The 26799-nt window shown below is 35.8% G+C and overlaps 1 protein-coding gene across 3 annotated transcripts in view; it reads left to right on the top strand.

The window, feature by feature from the left end:
• Positions 1 to 26799, top strand: part of LOC138720242 (coiled-coil and C2 domain-containing protein 2A-like) — a 40571-nt gene that overhangs the window by 12392 nt on the left and 1380 nt on the right. For 2 of the 3 annotated variants that reach the window (XM_069856272.1, XM_069856271.1), the window contains exons 6-21: positions 79 to 229; positions 1537 to 1673; positions 3171 to 3302; positions 4790 to 4999; positions 7348 to 7451; positions 10267 to 10407; positions 10837 to 10993; positions 13046 to 13281; positions 14061 to 14238; positions 15324 to 15480; positions 16604 to 16751; positions 18765 to 18903; positions 19662 to 19865; positions 24209 to 24301; positions 24593 to 24684; positions 26394 to 26561. In XM_069856272.1, coding sequence (XP_069712373.1) covers positions 79 to 229; positions 1537 to 1673; positions 3171 to 3302; positions 4790 to 4999; positions 7348 to 7451; positions 10267 to 10407; positions 10837 to 10993; positions 13046 to 13281; positions 14061 to 14238; positions 15324 to 15480; positions 16604 to 16751; positions 18765 to 18903; positions 19662 to 19865; positions 24209 to 24301; positions 24593 to 24684; positions 26394 to 26561 — 2447 coding nt within the window. The remainder of the gene's footprint in view (positions 1 to 78; positions 230 to 1536; positions 1674 to 3170; positions 3303 to 4789; positions 5000 to 7347; positions 7452 to 10266; positions 10408 to 10836; positions 10994 to 13045; positions 13282 to 14060; positions 14239 to 15323; positions 15481 to 16603; positions 16752 to 18764; positions 18904 to 19661; positions 19866 to 24208; positions 24302 to 24592; positions 24685 to 26393; positions 26562 to 26799) is intronic. The other variant, XM_069856273.1, reaches the window with a different exon arrangement.

Here is a 26799-nt window from a genome sequence, read left to right as displayed (position 1 = left end):
TTCTGAAAGTACACTTTCTAAAAGTGTCATTTTTAAGAGATGGATGAACTAACAGAGGCGTTTGCTCTTAAACTGTAGGATGAAGACATACGCCTAGTTAAAGATGATTTATTCATTATAGGACAGACAGCTGAAGATCTTCTAGTAATGAAACCTGCTGAGTGTGAAAGCTACTCTGAGCAACTGAAAAAGGAAAAAGAATTTCTCTTTATTCCCAGCACGCGAGCAGGTATGAAGATTGTGCTTAGACGTTTTCTTCTTGGATTTTGCATAGCATGATACTCTTTGATCTGCTGAAAAATATTGTATCAAACTGTCTCTAGCAGTAGAGAGATTTAACTGTGGTTCTCTGACACTCATCGTCCAGTCAAGCCTGAAAAGGTCTGACAAAATGAATTAACTGGGAATATGCACACCTCAGCAGGTTGCCAGCAGGTATGCTGGAAGTGAACTCAGGGCACATCAGTTGCTCTGGGGCAATTAACCTTCGTGCTGTCTGTAGCAAATGCAAAATGGTTGGTGCCTCTTTCAGTGGTGTTTAGCTATTACATTTTTTATCATATGCAACAGGTTACTGGATACCTGCATTTAGGTACTAACAGTGTCTCATGCACTGTATATTATTCCTTGCAATGTTCGCTTGGCCACATCTGCAATTTTTTCCATGTGGCAAGTTTTTCGAGAGTCATGTGAGTAACACAAGGATTTTTGTAATTCAAGGGGCCCTTTTCCTAAAATCTGATTTTGTGAACTGGAAATAGTCAACATTGGTTATGTCTGTGACCTTTTTGCCTTATTCCCATAGAACTGCAAAGTCGCAGAAAATTGCTTTATAATATCACTTGCTATTTAATATTTGAAGTAGAGGAGACAGAAATGAGTCTCTCGATGGTCTGTATCAGAATGGTATCAGCACAGCTTGCAATGCAGTGTCAGAATATTGAAATGGGGTGCCTCTGTTTTTTCTTGTCTTGTAACTTATTTCTGACTGCTGCCAGTGTAGTCTACAGTCTCCAGATGCAGGGGCTTAATTTTATTGCAATCTCAGTGTAAGCTCTCCCTGTTTTGACATTGCTCCTTGAGAAATACTGTGCTCTTACACACCAGTGAAATAATACTGCAAGAAGACTAAAAAGTCCACCTGCTGTTATTGGGCTACCATGACTTTTTATGCATGTTCCTTATTTTTGTACAAGAGTAAAGTTCAGATTAATCTTACTTAAAGCTTCACTGTACACGGGAACGGCTTAAAAATGTTTGTCTAGTGAGTTGTTGCTGCTAAAGAGTGAAGTATTTATTGGTGAGGATATTATCTATTTAGAAGGCTTATGACAGTTTTAAACTTTGGGTCTGTCTTCATTCAAATAAGGACTTATTGTTCAATATTTATTTCCTTTTTCCTAGTTAAGAAAATATTTTGAACAGCATGCTTACTATGCAATGTTTTAAGAATGATGTAGGCTCTTAGAGAATTAATAAACTAGAACTACAGTTACAAGATACGTTACAATGCTTTTCTGTTTAATTTCTCATTAGTACCTGCTTCTGAGAAGATGCATAGGGACATGCAGCCTAGGTACCTTGAGGATGAGGGTCTTTACACAGGAGAAAGGCCATTTGTATCACAGTCTAATCAAAATATTTTAGAAAACAGGATACTCAGACAGGAGCAGGTAAGTCACCGCTACCTTCTTAGTTGTCTTTTTAAAATCCTTTACTCAACTGTAGCAAAATAAAATACTGATGAGTAGGTAGATGGCCGTGATAAGAGGCTTTCACCTTTAAAATATTTAGCATTATCAAACATGGAATTGTTGTAGGAGTGTGTTTTAGTGTATCCCAGTGGTCAGAGCACCAGATTGGATCTTAGAAAAGGAGTGTCTCTTCTTGGCTGTGCTTGAAGCCTGCTAGGGGGAGTAAATCACTTCACTTGTCTGTGCCAGAGTTCAGTTGCCACAACAATAAGGGGAATTATAATTTACATTTTTAATGAAACGTCGTGAGAGCTAGTATAAAGAATTATGCAACAGCTGGGCACTGTTGTTATTATTTACTAGGAAATCTTAACAAAAGGAAACACTATGGAATGGGTGTTTTCTGTGTCCATGGAAGATAATATGAAGTAATAGACTTGTAGAAATTTACTGATCAGACTGTAAGGGTAATTAAATGTGGGTAAAGATTATCTGGAGAGGTTTTAGAATCCCTTTAGATTTTAAAGAATGGCTTATAGAAACACACATGGTGGTGGCTTGGATATATTTTATCTGCAGTATTTCCTCCTATGCACGGTAAGGTGTGTATAGTTTGGTATAGATTTAAGCTACTGTACAGCAGTTGCCCTTTATATTTTATTGTGCTGATATGAATTCTTAGTGGTCTATCAGAGGTACTTTTGTGAATCAGATTGGGAATATTTGGATCTAGACTTTTTAACTGGCCATCTTCTGATTTGCTTCACCATGTTACCATGTCAGTGTTTGGTTCTAGGGTCAGCTTAAATCTGGTATGGGAATAAGAGAGCAGAGCAGCATCTTTCAGCAGCTGCACTGGTTTAAGCTATTCTTGAAACCAGGTCATGAGTGCAGAAGGATGAATCAGGACAATGTTTAACATGTGAAGCCACAAATAGCATTGGTGTGTAAGATACTGATCTCACCTGCCTTCACAGATGCTGTTTAATTAATTCAATTTGTGGACTAGAACAGCTGAGAGATGATTTGATAAATGATCTCTCTGTGCTACTGTTTAGCTCTTTTATTCTTTGCTTTATAGTTTTTATAATCCAGTTTAAAGATGTGGGTGGCGGTCTTGTGTAGAACATTACAATTCTTTCAATTTTAGTGATTTAAGAAAAAGTAACATTTAAATGTTAAGTGATGTGCTGATATTTTTCCTTTTTTTTCTTTCAAATCTGTAACGCTGTATGGTGAAGAAAAAAAATCAGTTTATTTAACATTTGAGCAAGCTCTTGGTCTTTTGATTTCAAAACTTACCTATAGTATATTTGAAGGTTTCATTTTGGTATCTTAGAAAAGTTTTGGTTAATTCTGTCACAAAAAAAAAATTGTATTAATCTTTTCCATAATTAGTTTTAAAAAGAATTATAACTTTGCAGATTATTTCTATATAAAGTAAGAAACAATGTAAAATTATGTTTTTATTTGTAGGGGAAAGAGTGGTTTGGTGATGATGGTAAAATCTTAGCGTTGCCTAATCCAATTAAAGAGTCGTCTACTAGGCCTCCAATATTCTCATTGGAAGAAGGCATTGCACCAGCACTTGAAACAGTGTATAGAAAGGTAGGAATATTTAATGTATATGGTTCCTGAGACCCAATGTCCCAGTTCTTCTGTGCCAGAAACCCTGGTGAGCTGAAGGGTTTTGCGCTAAGAACCATGAGTAGTGACTGCTTTTTGGGTTCCACAACTGGTCTTTAAAAGTGCTGTACTTTTTCAAGTATGTTCTACCTGTATTTTTCTGTAAAAATAATGCATACGAAAGGATGGAGGGTTTAGCTGGTAGTACTGGTTAAATCAGTAAACTGACAGTCCATGACGAAGTGCTTCAAGTCTGTGAATCACTGAGGTCTTGGTGAGTCACTCCTGGATATTCCCGTGCCAAAGTAGGGTAGTTCCTGTATAGTATCAGTGTATCTATAAACCTCTCGTGGCAGGAGCTGACTTGGTGATCAGGACAGAGGTGCTCTCTGCAACTTAAGGGAGAAATAATTGAAGAGCCTGTTATTTTACAGTGATGAAACTCCTCCAAAATAAGTCTTTACATGAAGTTTGCTCGTGTAGAAAGCAACTAATTTTGAGTTATGTGGCATCAGTTCAGATCTTGTTTTAGTTATTTCTTCAACCACAGCATACATACTCTGGCAAAGAGCAATTGCAGTGTGCACTCATTACAAATCAAAATAAATTTCATTTGAAACTATTCAGCAAGCTTCAAGCAAACTTTAATTGTTCTGCTTGTTAACACTCTATAACCCCCTTGGAAAAAACATGACTTTTTACACTTTAGATAGATTGCTCTTTTGGTACACATGACCGTTTGTTGCTGTTGATACAGATTTTAATGTTGTTCTTTAGTTGGTACTGCTTACAAATACACAATTCTCAGGATGCTCCAGCACCACAGATCTGTGCAGGGTGTTTCTGCATACAGGAAAATAAGTTGCTGCTTAGATATCAGTTAAGATAGGCCAGGAGAGCTTATGTAACCTGAGGATACATGCCATGGTTGCCTTTTGATTGCAGCGGGTTGAGGCAGATACTTTAAGCTTTGTTGCTGAAAGCTTTCATTAGGCTTTGTTGGTGTGAATTTCCCTGTTATTAGAAAAGGATGTACAGAACATACTTCCTTTTCCAAATGGTCTGCAAGAAAAGCTGTTCTCTAAGAGCTGGACTGTTTATCTTAGAGCTCAATTCGAAGAAGAAATAAAGCCATACTAAATGAACAGGTAAAAAGAGAACTAGCAGGCTTTTCTTTTTCCAATATAGCATCATCATCTTCATTGCTCAGCAAAACCTGCAATGCAGGTAGATGACTTCTTATTTCAGCCTCATGGACTATTGAAATTCTGTTATGTAGAATATATGTAGTGGGTTTATGCCACCCACTTCTCAGTAAAGTAAATAGGTTACCACAGAAGCCTTAACAGTTTAAGCCTCAGTGGTTAGACATAGGTAGTGCTAGGTGGGTCGTTTTCTATCACAGGATGTCTTTGCAGAATAGTTTTGTCAGGTTCTGTAAGTTCATTTTGTTCTCTTTTTTCTTACAGGCAATAAAAATGACAGCTACCAATCAGTATCTTGTTGGACCTGGAGATTTTCCAGGGCCGTTTCAATTGGATATTGATATTTCTGGACTGATATTCACCCATCATCCCTGTTTTAGCCGTGAGCATGTGTTAGCTGCTAAATTGGCTCAGTTGTATGATCAGTATTTAGCAAGAAAACAAAAGAATCTTACCAAACTTCTCACAGACAAGGTATTTGTGTTGTGTCATTATAGCTTATTGAGATAATGATCTAACAGTTTAAGTTAAAAGCTGAATTTGTTTATTCAGAGTAGAGTAATGAAATTCTAATTGTATGTAATGAATAGCATTTCATCAGAAGGTAAAACCGTAAGTATTTCACCTAGCTTTCTGTGTGTTCAGTGCAGAGCTGCAGTTTTAAGATTATGGATTTCTTTGATCTTCTATTTTAAAATGAGCTTCTGTTTAAAATACATGGAGGTTCTGAGGTAAAGGGAATATAATTGTTAAAATATAATAACATTTAAACAGTATTCCTTTAGAATATCCAGAAGTTTTCCAGTGAATGATAAGACTTAACAGGATTTTGTACAGCAGCTCTGACAGGCAGACAGCAAAAGACATTATGCAAGGGTGGAAGGAAGTTAGTGAAGTTTAGTTTTAGTTCTTGATTAAAAGCAGAAGGAAGCAGTTTCATCAAATGCTACATAAATTGGTGACCTATTTCCAGATATAGATTTGTGACAGATGCTGTGTTTTAAACGCATGCTGTTGTCATATTTACTGGGTTGCTCTTGTGACATAGTCCAGACATAGGCTCCAATGTTCCTGGCTCTGTTACTGACTTGCTGGATGACCTTGACTGGGCTGCTTACTCGTTGCATACCATCACTCTTCCTCCATCTGTAAACTGGAAGTGGCCTCCTCTAGTGTAAATTTTTACATTAGGTGGTTTTAGTACAATTCTGATATTATCAGGGTACATCAGAATATTTTTAAAGCATTTAAAAATGCATTTGATATCCTAAAGGGTAATGATTCTTTAGAAGTGTAAGGTAAATATAATGATATGGCATAGCTCTATGTAGGAGGGCTGGTCTGCTAAAAAACAGTTTGATTATTACGTACATATAAATTCAGATTTCCATAAATTAAAGATGATGATACTGAGTAATGTAGGCAACTGCATAATATATTTTTCATAAATGGATTTTGACAACTGAGTATTTCAGCCATTGTTCTGCTACTGACAGGCAGTTTTAAAAACTCTCTCTTCTGACAGTCATTGTTTAGTGGCCAGATTGTTGCAGCCAAATTGTTTCTAAGCCTAAACAATTCTTACTGTTTTTTTCCTGTTCTTCTGTGCCGTGTCCCAGTGGACTTTTCCTTTTCTACTTCTGATGCTTGCTCTTTGTATCTTAAAATATATACTGAAAAATATTTCAGTCCTCCTTTTGGCAGGCTAAAGAGGCTGCACTTTTTGTGTCCTTTTATAAAATCTGCTCTCTGTGCCCCAGATGGTGTAGTCAGTAGTTATTCTTTCTTTCAAAATTTATTTCAATGTCTTTTTCTTATACAAGTGAGTTTCATTTTGTCATTGCTAATGTATGTTTTCAGCTGTAGCTTCCTGCTCTCCTGTTAACTCTCAAACTGGAGAGACAATATTTGTTTAAAAAAACCCTCTTTGCTCCTTGATTTGTAATTTCATTGCTTCTACTTGGGGTATAGTTGCTTTCATCTCTGGCGGTGCTGTTAGCCATTCTGGTTTCACGTTCAGTGTTATCCTTAAGGAGATCTACAGCAACATCATAACTAAAATTTTGGTTCCTTTCCTACTGTTCCTTATTTTTTTCCTCTTGTCTTTGCCAGTCCTTTACATTCTCTTGCCTTCGAGAGTATATTTATGTGTATTTTTGCATTCTCCTAAAACTAGGTATACATCCCCTATGTAATAATTTGATGCCCATCTTCAAATTTTAGTTGAAGGAGTGGTCCCTTGTCTTGGCAGAATAGCTTCAAAAATGCATTTGAATTGTACCATTATTCCCAGTTCTGTTTCGTCCTTAGACTTCCTCTTCTTCCAGTTGTTACCAGTAATATGTTATGCTTAAATGCTTTGTTGCAAGGCTTCTAGCTTCAGAAAGGCACTCATCAAATCCACAATCCACTTGGCTTTGTTGTTTATTGTGGTTAATTTTGTTTATTTTCTAGAGTTACCTTTAGTGGCCATTCCAAGTCCCCGAAAAATTTCATAGAAGGTGTTTTTTGGCAGATTCATTTTTTTTTCCTAACGATTTGATTGCTGAATTTTCAAAATAATTCCTATATCAGCTGTGTCCCCTTGTTTAGATCTGTTACAGTGATCAAAATCAGTAAATCTCCATCATACATCCAGGGATTCTAATTAGAATTTCATCTTAAAGAACCAGCACCAGACATGGGAAAACCCTGTAAATACTGAATCAAGACATTTTAGAGTTTTCTTTTATGTAGTAACTAGCTTTGTCATGATAAGGTGCATTACACTGAATGTCTGAAATGTCAAACCATCTGCTAATTGATTGTTCTTTTCATTTAAGCTGCATGCTTTGAGGAATGCTGTGCAAGGTATAGAAGGTAGTGGTGCTGGAGTTCCTAGACCTGTGGCGCAACAGAGCATACCTGAATACAAAATTGAGATCAGGTTGGTATGGATTTATTAAATCACTGTTTTTTAAAACTGTATTCCTTTTTTCCTTTCCATGCTGGTACAGAATAAGATTCATTTCACACTAAAAAATTCTGCCATAAAGAGCTTTAGAAGAATTTTGTGGGCTTAAGGTTTCTTACTGTTAAGCTGAGTAAAAAGTAAAAATGTGGCTTAGGCTGAAGTCTTGATTCAGAAGTGGAACGATTTGATTACCTTTTATTAATTACTTAGTAACTATTTATTGGTATGTTTTTTGCAAATTAAAATTTAATTAAAATAACATTTCAATAGACATCAGCTGGATGCATGAAGCTCTCCCAACAGTGCAAGTGATGTAATTTTTTGAATAGACAAAATCCCTAGTTTTTTCCACTTTCTTCCTCTTTACACAAATGTTCTCCATTCACTTCCCATTCTTGTGTGTTTTGGCCTTCTTTTGCCAATGGCTTAATGTACATAAAATGGTAGAATTTTGTTTTACAAGATTGCAGTCATCGTTCTTGGACAGTAAATGGGTAGTAAAAGTATATTGCAGTTTTTGGCTTCATAGTGAAAGTATTATTTTTGGCAGATGGACAGTGGTGAGCAGTTAAGTATAAGGAGTATGATAAATTAAGTTATTTTGGAAATTCATGCTGAACAGCCTTTTAACTAGTAGATACCTAATAAAAATCTTAACATTTTTCACCATCTGAAAGTAGGCAACAATGTATTAATTTAAATATAAAGAAGTTTAGACTGATATAATGGGTGACATGATAATTCAGTATTTAAAACATCCATTTTTTTCAGTAACAATTCTCCTTTGAGTCTTGAAATCTACATCTGCTTACACTTATGAATCCAGTCACTACTCTTACTTTGGGAATTGCATCTTCAGATTTCTGTCTTTCAGGTCTTGTACACTGATATCTGTACAGGACTTAGAATTACATAATGTATTATTTTATACCAAAGGACAAAAAGTCTTTCCTTCGAAAAAGGAGTAGCTTTTATTAATATTTCCTTAACACATCTGCTAGAGGACCAGAAGCAGGAGATGTGAAGTTACCATATAGTACCTTGGGGACAACCACTCTCACCAGGGAAAATATGAGAATAGTAACGAGGAGGTTCACTGTGGGAATGAGATTCTTGGATTTTAGCACCAACCTTGATGCTTGCTTGATAGTTAATTCAATTAGAATACTCCTTCTGGATATCTCAAGAGTTTTTCTAGGTCTTGACTGTTTTAGTTTAGTGTCACGCTATTATGGATCTGGAGAAACTGCTTAAATTGGTGAGATCAGTGTTGCATAACTAATGTGAGATGAGCTTGGAAGGGATTATTCTAGGGCTTTTCATATCTGTAATTCTTTCTGGCTACAGCTCTGTTGTTGGAAACTGTTACACATATGAGTCTCAAATGTGCTCAGGAATTTTTACTGTCACAATGTTTAACACTAACTTGGACCGCATATTTTGGTAAAAAACATCTGACCTGCTTTGTTGCACTCTTAACATTGCATTTCCCCAATGGTCGTAGTACACTCATGAGACATTACAGGTGAGAATAGAGTCTAGCATGGAAGATAACAATCTAATTGTTTCTTCCACCCTCCAGTAACATTACTGATGTGTATTCTTTGGTGTCTGAAGATCAGAGCTGTAGTTTTCCATCAGTTTGAGGAAGAAATGTCAGCTGAATGCAGAAGACATTTGCAAATTAACAATTTCAGCCCTACTGTCCTCATTTTCTGAAGAGGAAGCCAACATATGCTGTGGATTGCAGGTTTCAGACTCTTTTGGCTGGTGTATTTTAGTAGGAGTGATTACTGACCTGTTGTTTGTCACGTCTTTAAGCTTTGTCTTCTAGCTTCATCTAGTAGACAAGAAGAAAAGGTTGTTACGCTGCACGGATAAGTAATAATCAAACTGCTAGTTAATGAAGTGGAAAAGTTCCTAATACTGCTCTCTAGAAAGTCTGTATCCCATCTTTGTTTATTGTTTTTACTAAATGTGCTTATGCTTTTAATGTATAATGTATTTCTTCTCTAACTTAGCCTCCATCTTCCACATTCTCTGAGTATTACTAGTAGTAATGTGTTAGTTTACATTTTCTATTATTTTTTTCAAATCACAGTATTTTTACTAGACATGTTTAGCTACCAAGATAGTACTGGAAAGAGCCTGTGCTTGTGCCGCATAGACATTTACATCAGAAGTGTGTGTTGGTCATTAAAAGTGCTAATGAGTAGCTCTTTTGCAAACAGATTAGAGGGTAGAAATGTAAAATACCAATTCTGAGGCAAAAAAAAAAAAGCCCTGTTAATTTTGTTTGTGTTAAGAATCTTGTAGGGCTATCTTAGCATTACTGCACACATTACTGTGTTACTTCATCTCTGCAAGTACTTTTTACTGGAGGTAGAAACATGTTAAGTTTAAAACATACTTTGTAATGTGTGATTGCAGTGAGCGTTACTTCATAGCAGCAGTGTAAGTTTCCTGGGCTGTTGTTTACATAATTGACTTAAAAATGTTGTTAATGATGTGCAGCTGTAATAAGCATTTTGGAAAACTTTGAGGTCTCTAGAGAATGAACCGTAATTGAAATCAGATTGTCCAAAATGCGAGAGACGAGACTACAGAAGGAAATAAAATCCTGCCATCTTCAAGTCTGAGTTTTATGTTCCTTGGATTGAAACCGCTGCAGCCTTCATCAAATTGAAACCTACATCACTTGGCTATTGGTATCACAAGTTTTGATTCTAATGTTCCACTGAGTTATGCAGTTCTGATTGATTTTGTGCATTTGTATATACATTTCTAGGCAAACCAGAAGACTTCGTGATACTGAAGAAGAAAAAGACAGAATGTTGCTTAAGTCCATCATAAAAGTTTGGAAACAAATCAAATCCCTCCGTGACTTTCAGAAGTTTACTAACACACCCGTGAAACTTTATTTGAGGAAGTATGTTTTGAGAACACTTTTTGTACTTCATTTGCCAGCAGTGGAGTTGTAATGAGATTAGTCAATTTGAGAACTTAAAATTCTGATATGAAGGGTACAAAAGTAGGAATTTTAGTTGTATGGAGCACTGGGTGAACCTGCCCCTTTCCTCTTTGAGTTTGAGGAGGGAGGAAGGCTAAAATTACAAGTAATTACTATAACAGAAATTTCTACAGACTAATGAGTATAGAAAAAGTAATTACATTCATTCTGCGTAGTAACTGTCTGCTATCAACTTTTAGACTGTCTATGCTAGTTATTTTTAAATAGAACACAATTTTGATATAATGGAATTAATTCATGGAGAAGAAGTCGTAAGCTATATATTAAGGACTTAATTGTAGCCCTTGTATTAATTCATGCAACATGTTGGTAACTATTGTTTTGAAGGGAAGAGGTTGATCAGAGATTAGATGAAAAAGCATATGAAGCAGAAATTCAGGCTGAAATAAATGAATTATTAGAAGAATATACAGAAGAATATGAAAAGAAAATGGAGGAGTATAAAACTGAGCTACAAGAGTGGAAATCCTGGAAGAAGACACAGGTTTGCTTAAATCATTCAGTTTCATCAAAAAATAAAATAATTACTAAATGTGTTGAAAATTTGTCCTAATACAGAAAAACGTCAATTTTAGGGTATTTATGCATGAATTTTTTAATGTATTTGGATACATTCTGTCTACCTAGAATTTGTTAGTAAAGTAATTGTTAATTAGAAACCTAAAATGTTCTAGGTTTTAGGGTAGGATTATCTTCCTGCCATTGATTTTCAGCACTTCAGCAGTTCTTTCTTTAATAGTTTTGCAGCGTTCCCATTGAATTCATGTCCTTGCAAAGAAAAAATGTAATGGATTTTGTATGTGTGTGAGTAGTGAGGCCAAATAATTATGGGATGTTTCTAATGAACAAGCAGTTGATGTCATCTCATGGAAAGTTATGTTGAAGAATGTTCTGAAACTGAAAAATTTAATTACTATTCTAGCCTTTTACCTCTGAAAAGCTTTATTGCTAATAATCTGTACTGTAGTTAAGGTTTCAGTCGTGCTTTAGGTGGATATAGGCAAACACAGGAGCTTGAACAATACACTGCCACAGGATGATTTTTGAAATAGCCTCTGGCAGTGCTGGCAAAATCAGACTTGCTGTCATAGTTATGGGACAATCTACTGGATACCTCAGAGTAATGGCAATAATACTTGACTATAATTACTGCCCAGTTTGAACATTGTGGGGTTTTGGATGCTAAAGCAAAATAAACTTTAAGGAAATGCTTCAAATACAGTTCTCAAAAATCTAGTGCATCTGCTGATACTTTTATGGAAAGTTTTTTTCATGTGCATACAGCATATATGGAAGGCACTTCAAATGTTTGAAGGGAAGCTGATCTGCAGATATTGGAAAGTCCTGTTATCAGAACACAAGTAGGCACATGACTCAGTATCATTTCAGTTCACTTGTAGAAAAAGATGAAGAAATGTAAACCTTAAAATGAAGGCAGGTCGTCTTGAGCGTTAATCCTGATGGGAACTGTTCATCTCTCTCTAGCCAGTTACGCCTTTCACAAATACCATGGTACATTGTTCAGCCAAAGCTGCTCTCGGCATATTATATTAGTCACAAACTATCTTGAGACTGAGATAGCTGGTTCTTTACTTTTAGATTGAAATGTAATACACAGACCTTCCTTTCATGCCCAGAGATGCTTCATTTTATTTTACTCAAAGTACTTACTTGGTTAATCACTGCTGTTGGTGTCTCACTAGCACAGATCATGTGAATCTAAGGAAGACACTAGAGGCTAGATAAATTTAAAAGGAAATACAAGAAAAGGGTAACATAAAATTGAAGAAAGAAAAAATATTTGCTAATAAAAAATGCGTGAACAAGTTGTTAATCAAAATACTTCAGTTAGTAAGGGAAAACTGTTTGCTTGCCTTGCCTCCTCCTGTTTTGCTTACGGTGTTATAAATCATGAAGTGATTGGTGCTTTTCCAGGCAAGTTGTACTTCCAAGTAGTCTGTAAGTCTGTGGAACAAGGAACTTGCCTGCAGTTGTTTAAAGCTGAACATGCATATGAACAGTGGAGTTCTGCAGTTCAGGAGATACAGAAAGGCATGCAGTGGTCTGTTTCTTTGTTCTGTTTGGCATAGAGGAAGGGAGGGGATCATTCTGCACAGGCTAAAGATACTGCTAAGCTAAAAAGTCTGTGCTCCAAAATTTGTGGCACGTACATTCATTTTGTCTATGTATATGCAGACAATACATCTTGAAGAACTGTGGCTACTAGTTGAGTAACCTTCCTTTAATCCTAATAGAACACATGGTAACTCACGTTAAATGAGAAGTCACCTGCTAGTCAGGATCTTCATGAAACGTGTTTACTTTGTATGTTGATTGGGAAGGTTAAATAAATGTTTTGTTTGATGGATGTTATGGTTTTGAAGCATATGAATGGAATGCATTGCTGAATTCTGAATCTGAAGCACAACTACAGTTGTTTCTCAAACGTTTATCAGTCGTGAAGCAAGAGAACTAGACAAAAACAATCTACTGATTGAAACAAGTTCAGGAAGAAAATGATTTTTTTTATATGCAGAAATCCAAGAAGAAAAAAAAGAAAAAAGACATTAATGAAGAAGAAGAATCAGTAGAAGATTGTGATCTTGGTGAGGAACGTGTAAAACCAATCCCACCTAAAATGGCCAGTAGGCTAGAAATAGAACAGCAGGTTAGAGAAAAAGCTGACAACTGCAGAAGGAAACCTGGAGAGCCTGCTCTAATACCTGAACTGGTTCTGTCAGGAAGCATAACTCCAACTGAACTGTGTCCTCGGTAAGAGAAATGTTGGCCTGCAAATCAATTTTTTGTTGTATACTTTTATCATTATTTTCTGCTGTTTATTCATTAAGTCATTGTACAACTTTAGAAGTGTATTCTCACCTTTCTTTAGCTCAGTGATTAAAATGTTAAAACTCACGAATCTGAAGCTGATATAATTTAATTTGTTTTCAAGTAACAGGTAACTTTGTAAATACCAGGCTTAGAGAATGAAAAATTATAAAAAGTAAAGAGAAAGAAAATAAAGAAATCACGTAGTAAACCAGAGATTACATTGTAGATAAAATAGTAAATTTACTTGTTTGTGTTACTTCCACATATAACTCCACATACATCTAGAGCTAGATTTTAGTCATTTTAAAACAGCTTTGTTTTGCACTTATTCAGCAAATAGCCTCATCAAGGAATATTGCCTGGATGTTCTACTCCCAGTGACTGAAAACTACAAAATCTTAACTCAGTTTGGTTTCATATTTTGTACTTCCGGAGTAAGGGAGTAGAAGACAATTCTGTTTCACTAAATAAATATTTTTTTATATATATAGAGAGAGGTGGCTTTACATTCTCTAAATGATTTTTAAATCATTTTATATTCATGAGAAGATGAAAAACCTGTTAAATAATAGTTTTTAAGTCATTCCTTGTTTTGTGATACTTTTTAGAAGAATACTGTCTTAATTTAGGTGACTTTTGTTTCCCCTTGAGCAATCAAGTTCTCATCAAAGATTTCATAAAATAATTATGTTATGACAGCTTGTTTCACATACTTACAGAGCAGAAGTTTCACGACGAGAAGATGTGAAGAAACGCTCAGCATTTATAAAAGTCCTTTTCAACTCCAAAGAAGTATCACGAACTGTTACCCGACCAATAAGTTCAGATTTCAGAGTTCACTTTGGACAGATTTTCAATTTACAAATATTCAATTGGCCAGACAGTTTGAAACTAGAGGTAGGTTATGATTTATCGTTGTAACTTTAAAAAAGATAATATGAAGTGTAATCACTCCTGTAATGGATGCATTTTGCTTTATAGTAACATTGTAAAGACTGAAAAACCTGTGAAAGACCCTTATATGTCATCAGTCTGCTACCCATTCCTGGCTTCTCCAGTCCCAGCCTTTCAACTTTGCTGCTCCATTTTTAATGCTTGTGCTTTATATACATACGTACATGTATAGATATGTGTTTTTTATATGTGTGTGTGTTATATGCAGCATGACTATGGGCTGCATGGGAGAAATTAAATAATTGGGACATGGGATTAAATGTGTTAGTTGAACAGTCTTTTAATTTTAGAAAAACTGATTCATGTTGCACCACTCCCTTTCCAATTATGAATTAATGAATGAGTCAAATGAATAATTTTGATGTGCCAATTTTCATGTAGCCAATACAGTATATTTTTTGGAGGGAACATGGTCAGGATCTTTATTCTCTTGTGAGATTACCTTATCTGCTAGGTAACTTACCTTTGGTAGTTCAGAGGAGGATGTATACACCTCTCCTGCTCCATTTATGCAATGCACAAATGGAAAAGGAAAATCATCTTCTTGAATTAAAAACATCTGAATGGAGAAATCACTCACATCTGAGCCTGCAACTGACCAGGAAAGAGGGAAGCAGCCTGCTGTACTGCCAGAACAGGGACTTTGCCATACCCTGCCTTTCATGGTAAGGTAGAATTAATGAGGTAGAATCCCTCTGGCACGTTCACCTGATGCTGGTGACTGTCACAAGCAATTGCGTATTGTACAATGATGCTCTTTAAAGCCAAGTTTGTTGTACTATCCTCAGGTGCATTTGAAAGGTGAGAATAAGCTCTTAAGAAGAATTCGGACCAAGTTAGCTTCTCATAGCTGATAGGTCTGTTAGATGGCTGTTCTAGAAAGTAAATTAACACAATTGCCTTAAATTAATTACTTCATGCTCAAATCATGGTAAAATCTTTTTTCTCCAAGTAGCCTAAAATATGTTTTTAACTTCTCATAAACACATGTAATTTTTTTCCTATGTCTGTCACCATATTTTTTCTAGATATATGAAACAACAGGTATGAGCAGTACCACCTTGTTGGCTGAAGTGTTTGTACCTGTCCCCGAGACTGCAGTTCTGACAGGCAGCGCTCCTGTGGAAGAAATAGAGTTCAGCAGTAGTCAGCGGGTGATGTTGGACCATGAAGGAGTTGGAAGTGGTAGGGTCTCTCAGACTTTCTCAGTTCAATGATTCTCCTTTTTCTGAAACCACGGAGCGAAAACAGGCTGGCATATATTTCAGAGTAAATTCTGTTAAAAGCATTTATAGCTTTTGTAAATCTTATAAAATAGCCATGATTCTTATCATTAAAGTTTGCTGTGGAATTTTTCTTTCTTACTAATTTTAAGCTGTATATAATGAAAATGTGATTATTATTTGGCTTGTAGTATTAGTGGAGCTCTGCTGGTTCTAGAAGGTGTTTGGGCTTTTTTTAGTATTTAAGTAATGGGGCCTCTGGCACTGCAAAGCGAGCAGATGGTATGTATCAGTGTAGCTCCAGTGACTTTAATGTTCTAAACCGCTAAAGAGCTGGCTGTATAAGAGTATATGCAGAATAATTTCTTTTGTCTTCCTGGTTGCTTTTATGACATCCTGTGACACATTTTATCCCTGGGATTTTGGAAAGATAAATCAAGGGAGAGGTAGGAAAAAGGGCAACTAGAGCAATACGTAGTAGCATATAGAACCTTCAAGTTTGTATAATAAGTTTGAAAAGCATTATGGGATAATGGGAGTTGCATATATTTGCCGTATATGAAATATAGATGAAGCTAGAGCAGAATAATAGATAAAATGCTGTGGAGGAAAGAAATGTGGTAACAAAAAACATTGCAGCAAACGTGTGTAAATGTTATTGACCATGGTGACTGTATATACTATTGTGTCGTAAAGCTTTAGGACTGACGTTTCAGTCATGCATACTTCTTTTGACTCTGAATTTCTCTTTCATTAATAGCAGTACACTGAAAATTACCAGAAATATTAAATGGGTGCACCTGTGAAGGGAAAAAGTGCCTTTGACATAGCTTTCAAGGTATAGCCTTTCTTTCCAACCCAAATGGAAAGCCATTCTGTAGGCAGAATGGATTTTTTTCACTCCTTTTATAGAGCAGATTCCTTCCCCACTGTGTGCAGCAGAATCAAGTTGTTTCACGTTACCCCATTTATATAAAGGCACAGATTATTTAACTACTTGTTTTCAGGAAGTGTTACTAAAGGTGTTTAGATGCTGTGTTTGAATGCATAAATATAATACTTAGGATTTTTTTCCCCCTTCATAGGTGTGCCCTTTTCATTTGAAGCTGATGGTAGCAACAAAATGGCTTTAATGACCTCTGGGAAAGTATCCAATAGTGTCTCTTGGGCTGTTGGAGAAAAAGGAATCCCCTTAATTCCCCCACTGTCGCAGCAAAACACAGGCATTCCAAGGTAAAAGGTTTACAGTGATTCATGGGAAACTGACTATACTACTGTATTAAAAACAGACTTTCAAAATAAAGAATTTTCATAATCTTTTTTCTTAGGTGTAGATATTTTACTTTGCACTGTAACCCCCTACAGGTATCTTGCAGTACACATTTTTGCTAAATAGTTTTTAGTTAAAAATTTTATCTTTTAGTATATTATTTATAAAGAATACTAAAGTTAAATTCAAGCTGATTAATTCACTTTTAGGATTTTCTAATGGAAGATATATATATTAGCAAGGAGCTTTCCTGCAATCATTGTGCTAAGAACAGCAGCTCCAGCTGTTTCTTATCCAAAGTGCATTTGGGTAGACTATTGGTACGTGTGCTTTGAATGCCTTTTCTGTAATTAATTAAAAAAAGTTGCACTATGAAAGCAGTACAAGTTAGTATGAGGGCTTCACACTGTTAGTGAATTAATCAGTGAAAAATTCACATTTGTTAGATCATTCCAAGAAAATACTTTTTCATTATTTTTCTCCATTGGAAGCTTATTGACCTGCAGAAATGAGTATATTATTCCATTCAATACAATCTAATTCACCCTGCGGCTGCAAGTTGGACGCTGTAGATTGTTTCCCAAATTTGTTGCTTTTAAATAATTCCAGTAAAGTCAAGAAGGTGATACATAAAGTCTGCTTTTGTGAGGACCTCTGGTAACTTCACTGTGAAGCCTTAAAGAGTTTTCCTGTGCTTACTAACAATGAGCAAGTACCTCTCTTAGCTGATGAGATTGTCAGATTTTTGTTTACTTAGAGGCTAGACATTGGCATCCAAATCGCTGTTTCTATTTTTGACCCATGGTGCTGCTATTTGAGTAGTTTGCTGATTGGCATGTAAGTAACCTGCTGACTTCAATGAGACTAGAATGGCATGAGATTAAAACATAAGGATGTGTTCCATAACTTTACAGTTCTGTAACTTTACCCTTGGGAGACGAATCACTATAGTAAATGGAAAAATGAGGAATTTCAGAAGCAAGTTTTCTGTAAAACACTCTTCTTTGAATCGTACTCCAGAGATGAGCGACCCTCTGACTTTCCATTGTCTGTTCTGAAAGCTGGAGACAAGATTTTCATGCCTAAAGTTAGGGGTTTGCTGCCCATTAGCTTTTTGGCATGATTGTGATTCTGTGTGCATTTATTCAAGATTGGTACGTAAAGATGTAACCTTGATGTTACGGCTTCATCTGCTGCTCCAGTAACTGCTGGATATTCTGTGACTAGACATTGAAGCCTGCTGAGCAAGTCAGCATATGAATGGCCTCCAGATAACTTCCAGTACTTCCTTCCTAAAAGAGTAGAGCTGGAAACACGTAGTGTTGGGGAGGACCAAAGCAGGGCTGAACCACAAGAGAGAAAGCTGCAAGGGCATCCCAGCACAGGCAGTGCCATCACCAGCCGGCACACAGCCCTACAGGAGCTCAGTGTGACAGGCAGGGCAGAGTGCTAGCAGCAATCCCAGACATGGTGAGCAGAAGAATCAGGTCCTGGGGTCTATCCAGAAACAGCAAGTAAGGGCCAGAGACCAAGGCTGCAATGCGAATCTGACAGTGCCATCCAGGAGATAGGTCAAAGACAGGTTTTAAGATGCAGAGCAAGCAAGGACTGAACAAGTGATAAGCTCTTTTTAGCATGGATTGTCAGAACTTTTATGTTAAATTGCCTGACCACACAAAAGTTATCATCTTAATTTGTAGTAATCAGCAACATGGAATAGTGTAGGTGTATCATAAATGTACTAATAAGCACCTTGTATAAAAGTTCCCTTCCGCCAGTTCCTTCGTGTTTCCCCCTTACTTTCCTTTTCATCCTTCCCTTGGTCACATAGCTACAGCTAAGAACTGTGTAGTGGAATTTGCTGTTTGGGTTGTGGGGAGCTTTTTCATTTTTTTCTAAGATTATTTTAAATACTTGTTTATATTGCCCAGTCGTATGTGGTTTTGGTGTAAGTTCTGTCGATTCTGTCTTTTTAGTGCTTTAAAAAATATTGATGCTATTGCATCCATTGGCACATCAGGCTTAACTGACATGAAGAAACTAGCTAAGTGGGCAGCAGAAGCAAAACTAGATCCAAATGACCCAAACAATGCAGCTCTGATGCAGCTGATCATGGTGAGTGGCTTTTCCAGAACTGAAGGGTTAATGGAGCTGTAAAACACGTACCCACCGATACCTTCTCAGGCAATCTGCATGTGTGCCGGGGATGTGGTAGCATTTGAATTTGTGATAAGACAGATTTGTGTGAATGTTCAGAAGCAAAATGTCTACTAAAATTATGATTTATTAATCTACTTAGTAGTGTGTTAATGCTTTATTAATGACTACGATTTATTAATCCACTCGCTTGTATTCTGGTGGTGAAAAATAAGTGGAAGGGAATATGCAACCTAATTAATTTATAAATTCAAAAAAAAAATATGGATTTTGAGTTTGTTGTTTCCTTGAAGTGCAGGCATATTTACAGTGTACTTGTATTGAACAGGAAATGGCTCATTAGTGACAATTGCACAGAAATCTAGTGTATTGTAGAATTTGGGACTTTCCCTGAACATCAGACTGAGGAGCTATGGTGTAAATGAACCATCTTTACAGTAGGTTTCCTCAGTTACTCTGCTTTGTAACAGTTTTCGTAGTCTTTAATGTTTTGTTTGTGTTACAAGGAAATAGACTGTATTCTTAAATATCTGATCTCTCATACTTCGCTAACAACCTACTTTAAACACTTAGTGTTTCAGTCTTAGTTTGATCCATTTCAGTTGTTTTTGCTTAAATTTAACATCCTTTTAATATACATGTTAGACTTAAAAAAGTTATTTTACAGACTTTTGTCACTTTGTATGAAGAGGTTAATGTTTTTTTAATTACATTAGGTTGCTACAAGTGGAGAGTCACACGTTCCTGATTACTTCAGATTGGAGCACTTGCAGCAAGAATTTAATTTTGTTTCTGATGAGGAATTTAATAGATCAAAGAGATTCCGACTCTTGCAGCTGAGAAGTAGGGAGGTGGCAGAGTTCCGAAACTATAAGCAAGTGCCTTTACATGAACGAGAAATCAGTGAGAAGATCTTCCAGGTAGTATGTTACCTACTTTTTTAATTTCCTAATTTAATGCTAATAATATTTGACTTATGATTAAGTCAGTTGATCTCTTAAAGAATGTACAGCTACAGTGACTTGTAAAAAATGAGAATTTTATTCCTTCGGTCTTTTCTAGTGTTATTTTAATCTAATTAAGATAGATTCTTTCCAAGGCAGTATTTCCACAGCCATACAGCTATATATCCTGTGGAATGAGAAGAAGAAAACACAGTAACTGCTGTGTTCAAAATTTTCTTAGATACATTTTTTTAAATGTAAGAGAGACTTTTTTCAAAGGTGATCTCAAGTACAGAAAGGTAATGCAAAGGTAATTCAGGCTTAGCCTTATTAGCCTTTGAGCCCTTTCTGTGGAGACTGCTGGAAGCAATGACTACTAATGAGAATTAAAACCATTTTATGTTTCACTTCAGGCTATGTTGAAGTTATTTCTGTTTTAGTACATTGTTCCAATTGGCTTACCCTGTCCTTGCCTGTCTGTTAATTGCCTCACTGAAATGTAATGTCTGCATTTTTTATTTGAGTCAAACTCTGATTGTTGTTAATCTCAACTCCATTATTAGTTTTGTGCATTCTTTTGTTCTTTAACCATTCATATAGCTAAGGAGCATTTTAGTGTGTCCATTTGCCTTAGAAGCATTAGAATAATCTCAGATTCTGACAATTGATACTTTAATCCTACTTCTTCCATAGATTTCTTTGCAAAATTCCTTTCTTCCATTTCTTTTGGATAATATCTTCTTTTAATGGTATGTATTCGTTCAGTCATGTCTGGTTCCTTGCAATAAATAGTCTTCCATTTTAAGTTTTAGGTTAGTCTTTTATTTTCTATTTAAAGATATGCCACATCTTTGACAGATATTTCTGATCCAGTTGATTCCGTGGAGTAATTTTATTCGTTTCATGTTATCATTCAAAATTTAATACCATAGTTTTAGAATTGATTTATTGGGGATTTTTATTAAGAATAAATAGGATAAACCCGTGATCGCCCATTCCAACTTTGTTTTACATATCACAATCTTCAAAACTAAGTTTAAAGTAGTATTTTTCATAGTTGGTTTGCTAGCTATTTGGCAAAGTCTGAAAATTTGTATAGTTGAGGAAATATTGTTTGGAAAATATTGTCTGGAGGTCATCTAGTCACGCTTTCCACTGAAGTGGTGGTCTGTTGCCAGCATTAGATGAGATCAGCTTTGTATTTGTCTAGCCAAGTCTTGAAAACTGATAAATGGGAGATTCCACAGTGTTTCTGGATAACCTGTTCCAGTGCCACACTATGTTTCCAGTGAATATTTTAAAAAAAAAATAAAAAGTCATGACCAACTTGAGCCTTCCAAGTTATATTTAATGGCTTTTTTCTCTTGTTATATTGTTAGGAACTACAGAGATAAGTTTGGCTCTCTTCTTTGTAACTGCCCCTCAAATAATTATGGACAGATACTGAATTGCTCATTGATCTCTTCTTCACCAGACTAATTAAGTTGAACACCTTGTCCAGTACAAGAAAGACACTGAAATATTGGATCATGTCCAGCATAGAGCTCCTAGAATATCTGTAAGGCTGGAGCACAGGGCATACAAGGAAAGGCTGAAAGGACTAAGTTTATTTTGGCCTAAGCAGGCAAAGCTAAGGAGGTGTCTTATTGCTTCCTTCGGGTACCTAGTAGTAAGACAGTGCAGAGAAAACAATGTGAGACTCGTTTTAGAGGTGAGATGATGACAGATACAAGTTACCCCAAGAGAAATTCCAGTTAGGTGTAATGAAAGCATTTTTCACAAAGATTGTATTCAAGTTCTACAACACGGTGTCCAGCAAGTTTGTAGAATTGCCATCTCTAGATATACTGCAGATTCAACAGGCAAAGGCCCTGGAGTATCCTGATTGGAGTTGTTCCTACTTTGAGGGTTTGGATCAAATGACCCAGAAGTCTCTTCCAACCTACATTATTATAAGATTCTGACTTCTTCTTGTAGATCATGTACTCTAGGCCTCTGACTATCTTAGTAGTCCTTTGGTGGACCCCATCCGGTTTCTCCACATACTTCTTGAATTGGGAGCCCCACACTGAGCACAGTATTTCAGGTATGCCCTTACAAGGGTCAGGTTAGAGTGGCTAGTAATTTCCTTCTGTCTGTAGGCCATGCTGTTCCTAATGTAGCCTGTCGTTTGCCTTTTGCCAAAAGAGCACGTTGTTGGTTATCATTAAACCTTAACTCCTATATTTTTTTGCTATGGTTGTTGTTCTGCTCGTTGCTTTCCAGCACGTGTACCAGCACATGAAATCACTCTATCCTCAAGCCTTTTTGTCATTGAGACATTAGTTGTTATAGTCTTCAGTTATCAAGAGCCCTGTGAATTGTGGTTTAGTCAATCATTGTATTAATTGCTCTTTCTAGTCAAGTATCATTGGCTAAATTGCTGACAGCATATTGTTTCTCCTCCTCTGGGTCACTAGTGAACATACTGAGTAATTTTGGTCCTATAACCAGTCGCGGGGTATTTTGTTAGTTTAGAGAACACCAATTGGACATCCTTATTGTAAGAGCTCAGTTGTCCATCCCGTTCTCAGGCAGCGTGCAGTCCATTCAAACCCATACTTCCTCAGGTTATCACAGCTAGGAATAACTGAGTTTTACTTGACAGTAGTGATATTTTCAGTCTATATCCTGGCTAGGTTCCTAAATGACAAATTCATTTTTTCCCACTGTGCTATTTCCACAAGTGATTCTGTTTTATTCATCCTCTATTAGAGCACTAGTACACAGTACTCTATGAAATCTTTCGCTTTATACTTTTGGTTCCCTGTGTTCCTCAGAACAAGGAGTCCATCTTTACCAATAAACCCAGCAGCAAGGGTTGTAGGATTTTAATAATGCAAGACATGCCATGCTCAGGGATAAGCAGAATGTCTTGATAAACTTACGGGACTAAAGTAATACAAGTGTCTTGGGTCAAGCGGGGAGAGTTTTAATTCGGGTTCAAAATCAGAGTCTTGGTCAATCAGTCTGTGTCTGAGTATTTGTTTTATTATAAGTTTATGATTTTTTCAGTTTTTTTAAAGTTAATTTAACATAAACAGTTTACTGACAGTTTACCAGTAGTAATTAATGATTTGTGGTACTTAAATCATATTGCAGTAAAAAGACTTCTGAAGGGAGCAATGCACATGCATGTACCAGTTAGATATTCAACTCTCATTATTGGACTTCTAGCTTGGTCATTACTACATCTGCCTAAAAATTAAGATTGCTGACTAAGAAGAGCTATTCTTCATTTGTTGCTAAGCTGAAGTCATTCAACAATAATCATTATGCACTGGAAAAGTTAGATAAAGATTTATTGTGGAAGTAATGAAGCACTGTGTTTCCCGAATGTGCTTCCTGGACTCTTTATCTTAGAAAAAATATATTCTTTTAAGCAAAATTACCTGAAAATTAATTTTGCTGAGTAGCTTTTAACTGATAACTAACTGTGGTTCTAAAGCCAGCCTGATTTGCAGGCTGCATTAATCTGCAGAACCTGGGAGACAATCTGGACTTTTGTAGGCTCTGGTGCTTTGCTTGGAAGCCAAGCATCTGCTCTAGCCTTTTCTTAATTTATGAGTCACTTTCCTAAACCTGTGAATAAAAGTTTCTGTCAGGAAAGCTTTCATTGTAGTCCACCAGAACAGTAACCGTAACCTTGAGAAATACTACATCAGCATAGCTCTCATCCTCTTGCTTAGTCTACAGACTCTTTTTATCAAACATCAGGCGAAGCAAAATCTTCATACTCTGGCTGCTTATAGAGTTTTCGCTTTCTCACAGTGTACAAAGATTTTTGTTATTTCTTCAATACTTGTTTCTCAACGAACTCTCCCTCAAGCAGAGTTTCTTCGAGTGTTAGACACTATGAAAACTAGTTAGGTGTGTTACTAAAACAGTTCAGATTTCAGGTCATCTTCCATGAATACTGCATCACTTCTGTTTATAAAGGATTCTCTCTATTGTAGCTGCAGGAGGAGAAGCCATTTCCAGTTGAAATGGAATTTCAGTTTACCACAGCAGGTCAAAGTTCAGCCTTAAAAGAAGAGATGGAAATGTTCAAGTTATCCACAGTAATTTAAACCATGTGAATCTTGAAACTTAATGGAATTCTTGTCTCTGCTCATGGAAGTTTAGCAAAGCTTAACATTAAAAATAGCTATATAAACTTTTGCATTTGTTTTGGTTTACTGTGATCCATACATTAATATTAATGAAATAGTTACCATTTTTCTTGTATGTAATAAGCATTGAATATATATGAAATCACAAACTCTAGTAAATATCTTTAGGACTATGAGAAGAAACTGCAAGAGAGGGATGTGATTGACAGCAAAAACTACCTAGATGCACACAGAGCAGTTGTTGCCAACTATCTACAGAAGGTAAGCTGCAAAAATACAGTTTCACCATATTTCTCTAGGCCATATGTTACTTCTATGCTTGGATGCTTTATTTCCATGAATACTAAAAACTGATTTGTCTCTAAACATGATCTTTGTAATTCCAAGTTATGGCTGGAATTGGTCTAATTGATCAAGTGGATATTTGTGAATGACTAATTTAGTGTTCTTAAAATTGCTGTATATGCAATGACCATCCATTCTGGATGCAAAACTTTGTATTGGGTTTGGATTAGAAATATACTTTTGTCTCTTCTCTCTCCCCATTCACAGGTTCGAGAATCAGTAATAAACCGTTTCCTCATAGCAAAACACCATTTCATTCTCTCTGATCTTGTCAATGAAGAGGAGATTCCCAGCCTGGGGTAAGATAGCTATCTTTACTTTTTTCTAAATAAAAAGAAAAAAAGTGGAACTGCTCCTAATCTTTTTTTTTGCAAAGGGTATCAATGTGACTAACTGCTGCAATTTCATGTTTACTGTAATACATAAACTTTCAGTCAATGTGTACACCTCTGCCAGTACAATGTGCTGACACACAAAGTGAGTAAAACTGTTTCAAAGTAGATGTCGGGTTTCAGCAAAAGTAATTTGACAGCATGATTTGACAGCAAGATTCAGCAGGATGTAATGCATCAGGCTGCGATCTGATGAGTTGAGCATAGCCCTAGCTACTGCCAGACTGAATGATTTCCAAATATCAAGCAAGCATCAGAGGCAGTAATACTACTACTGGTTCTATAGATGATGCTACTTAAATTCAGTGAATATGCCCTGCAAACAATGTGCAACTGATTTTTTTAACAATCATTGTCTTTATTTTACTACTTATTGCTGTTGCTGGATATCTTAATATGCTTTTTACTTCAGAAAAGTTACTGGGTTTGGAAATTACTTCTTTTTAAGATTATTATTTGTGTTATTGCTAAGTACTTTCTTTGATTTTTTTTTTTCCAAGTCCCATACTTGTTGATTTTGACATTTATCAGTCATCACAGCATAGATAACACTTAATTAGTGCGGCTCACTAAAATCTATACATGTAAACAAGTTTTGAAAGATAGTTGGTTTTTCTTTCATGTAGAAGTTGCTTTCTGTTCACTGTAAACGTGACACCCTTAAAGTACAGTAAAAGTTTTTTCCGTAAGCAGTATAAATCTAAACAGTCCCATCTGCTGGAGGTACAGAGACTTGCTGTCTTACAGAAGAATTTATCCTATTATTTGTTTCATGTTTTCACATCACAAAATGGAAAAATCCAAATGAGACTATAATCAGCTTTTGGAGTTGTTTAAAAACAAATGCTTCACTTACGTTTTCTTATCATAAATAATAGTTTATATGGATTCTATTTGCTAATTTGTATGGTTAGTGGATTTAAAATATACTATGATTTGTTTAAAGCATCTGCTTAGTGAGATATTTCAGGAATACATGGTTTTGCATAATTCTAACAGTAATTATTGTGATTTTTTTACTATATATAAGGAAATAGTGCTACTGAGTATCAGTTTTTAAAGTAGATTCTGGAATGTCTGCAGTTAATTTTGTGTAAAAACATACATCTGCTTTTTATTCTTTCTCTGTTTTTTGTTATTTTTCTTTGGTTCTGCTTTGCCATGGGTTATAAGTTCTGAGGGTCCAGGGTACGTTGTGGCATATTCATTCATCTTCCTTTCTGTAGCCTATTGTTTGTTGTATATAGCTGTGTAATTAAATTATTATTTACCTATACTATACAGTGGTTGTGGTCATCTGCTAGATACCTTGTTTATAGCACTCTAGTTTAGATCTCTCTCTAAGCTGTGTAATTGTCTTATTTGTATCTTACTTAGTTTGGGGTAAAAAGACTTTATTGCACATTTAAGTTATAGTTTCTGATATGTACGACAGAACTGGATTATTTAGTACTAAGCAATTAAAGCATTTTGACATTTCATAGAGGTTTATGTGGCACTAGCAGGAGCATGTATTTCCTTTTTCTGTTAGTGCATAATTTGCATGTGATTCAGGGAAACATTAGAATGCTGGATTCTGTGCAAAAATGACTACGTATCTATTTTATGATTATTAGGATTTTGGGTCTCAGCCTCTTTAAACTGGCAGAGCCAAAACGACCATTAAAGCCAAGAAGAAAAGAAAGGAAGAAGGTCACAGCACAGAATTTATCAGATGGAGACATAAAACTGTTAGTGAATGTCATTAGAGCTTATGACATACCAGTGAGAAAACCAGTGATGAGGTATGTTTAAATACCTGTTTCCAGTACAGATTCATTTTCTGTTTTCCGCTGTTTTGAGGACAGCTGAAGCAAATAATGTTGAAATTCAGCCATATATGTTGTTTTGATCCTCATGATAAAAACTTACATAAATTTATTTTTTTAATCAAGAGCAATAAAGAACTGCTATTTTATAAGTTTGTAGGATAATAAGATCATTTATCAATAACTGCTAAATTCAAGAAATGTTTTACGAAAA

This window comes from Phaenicophaeus curvirostris, chromosome 4, assembly GCF_032191515.1.
Source record: "Phaenicophaeus curvirostris isolate KB17595 chromosome 4, BPBGC_Pcur_1.0, whole genome shotgun sequence".
Lineage (NCBI taxonomy): Eukaryota > Metazoa > Chordata > Aves > Cuculiformes > Cuculidae > Phaenicophaeus > Phaenicophaeus curvirostris.
The sequence above is the reverse complement of the archived record's forward strand: the minus strand, read 5'-3'. Positions and strand labels throughout refer to the sequence as shown.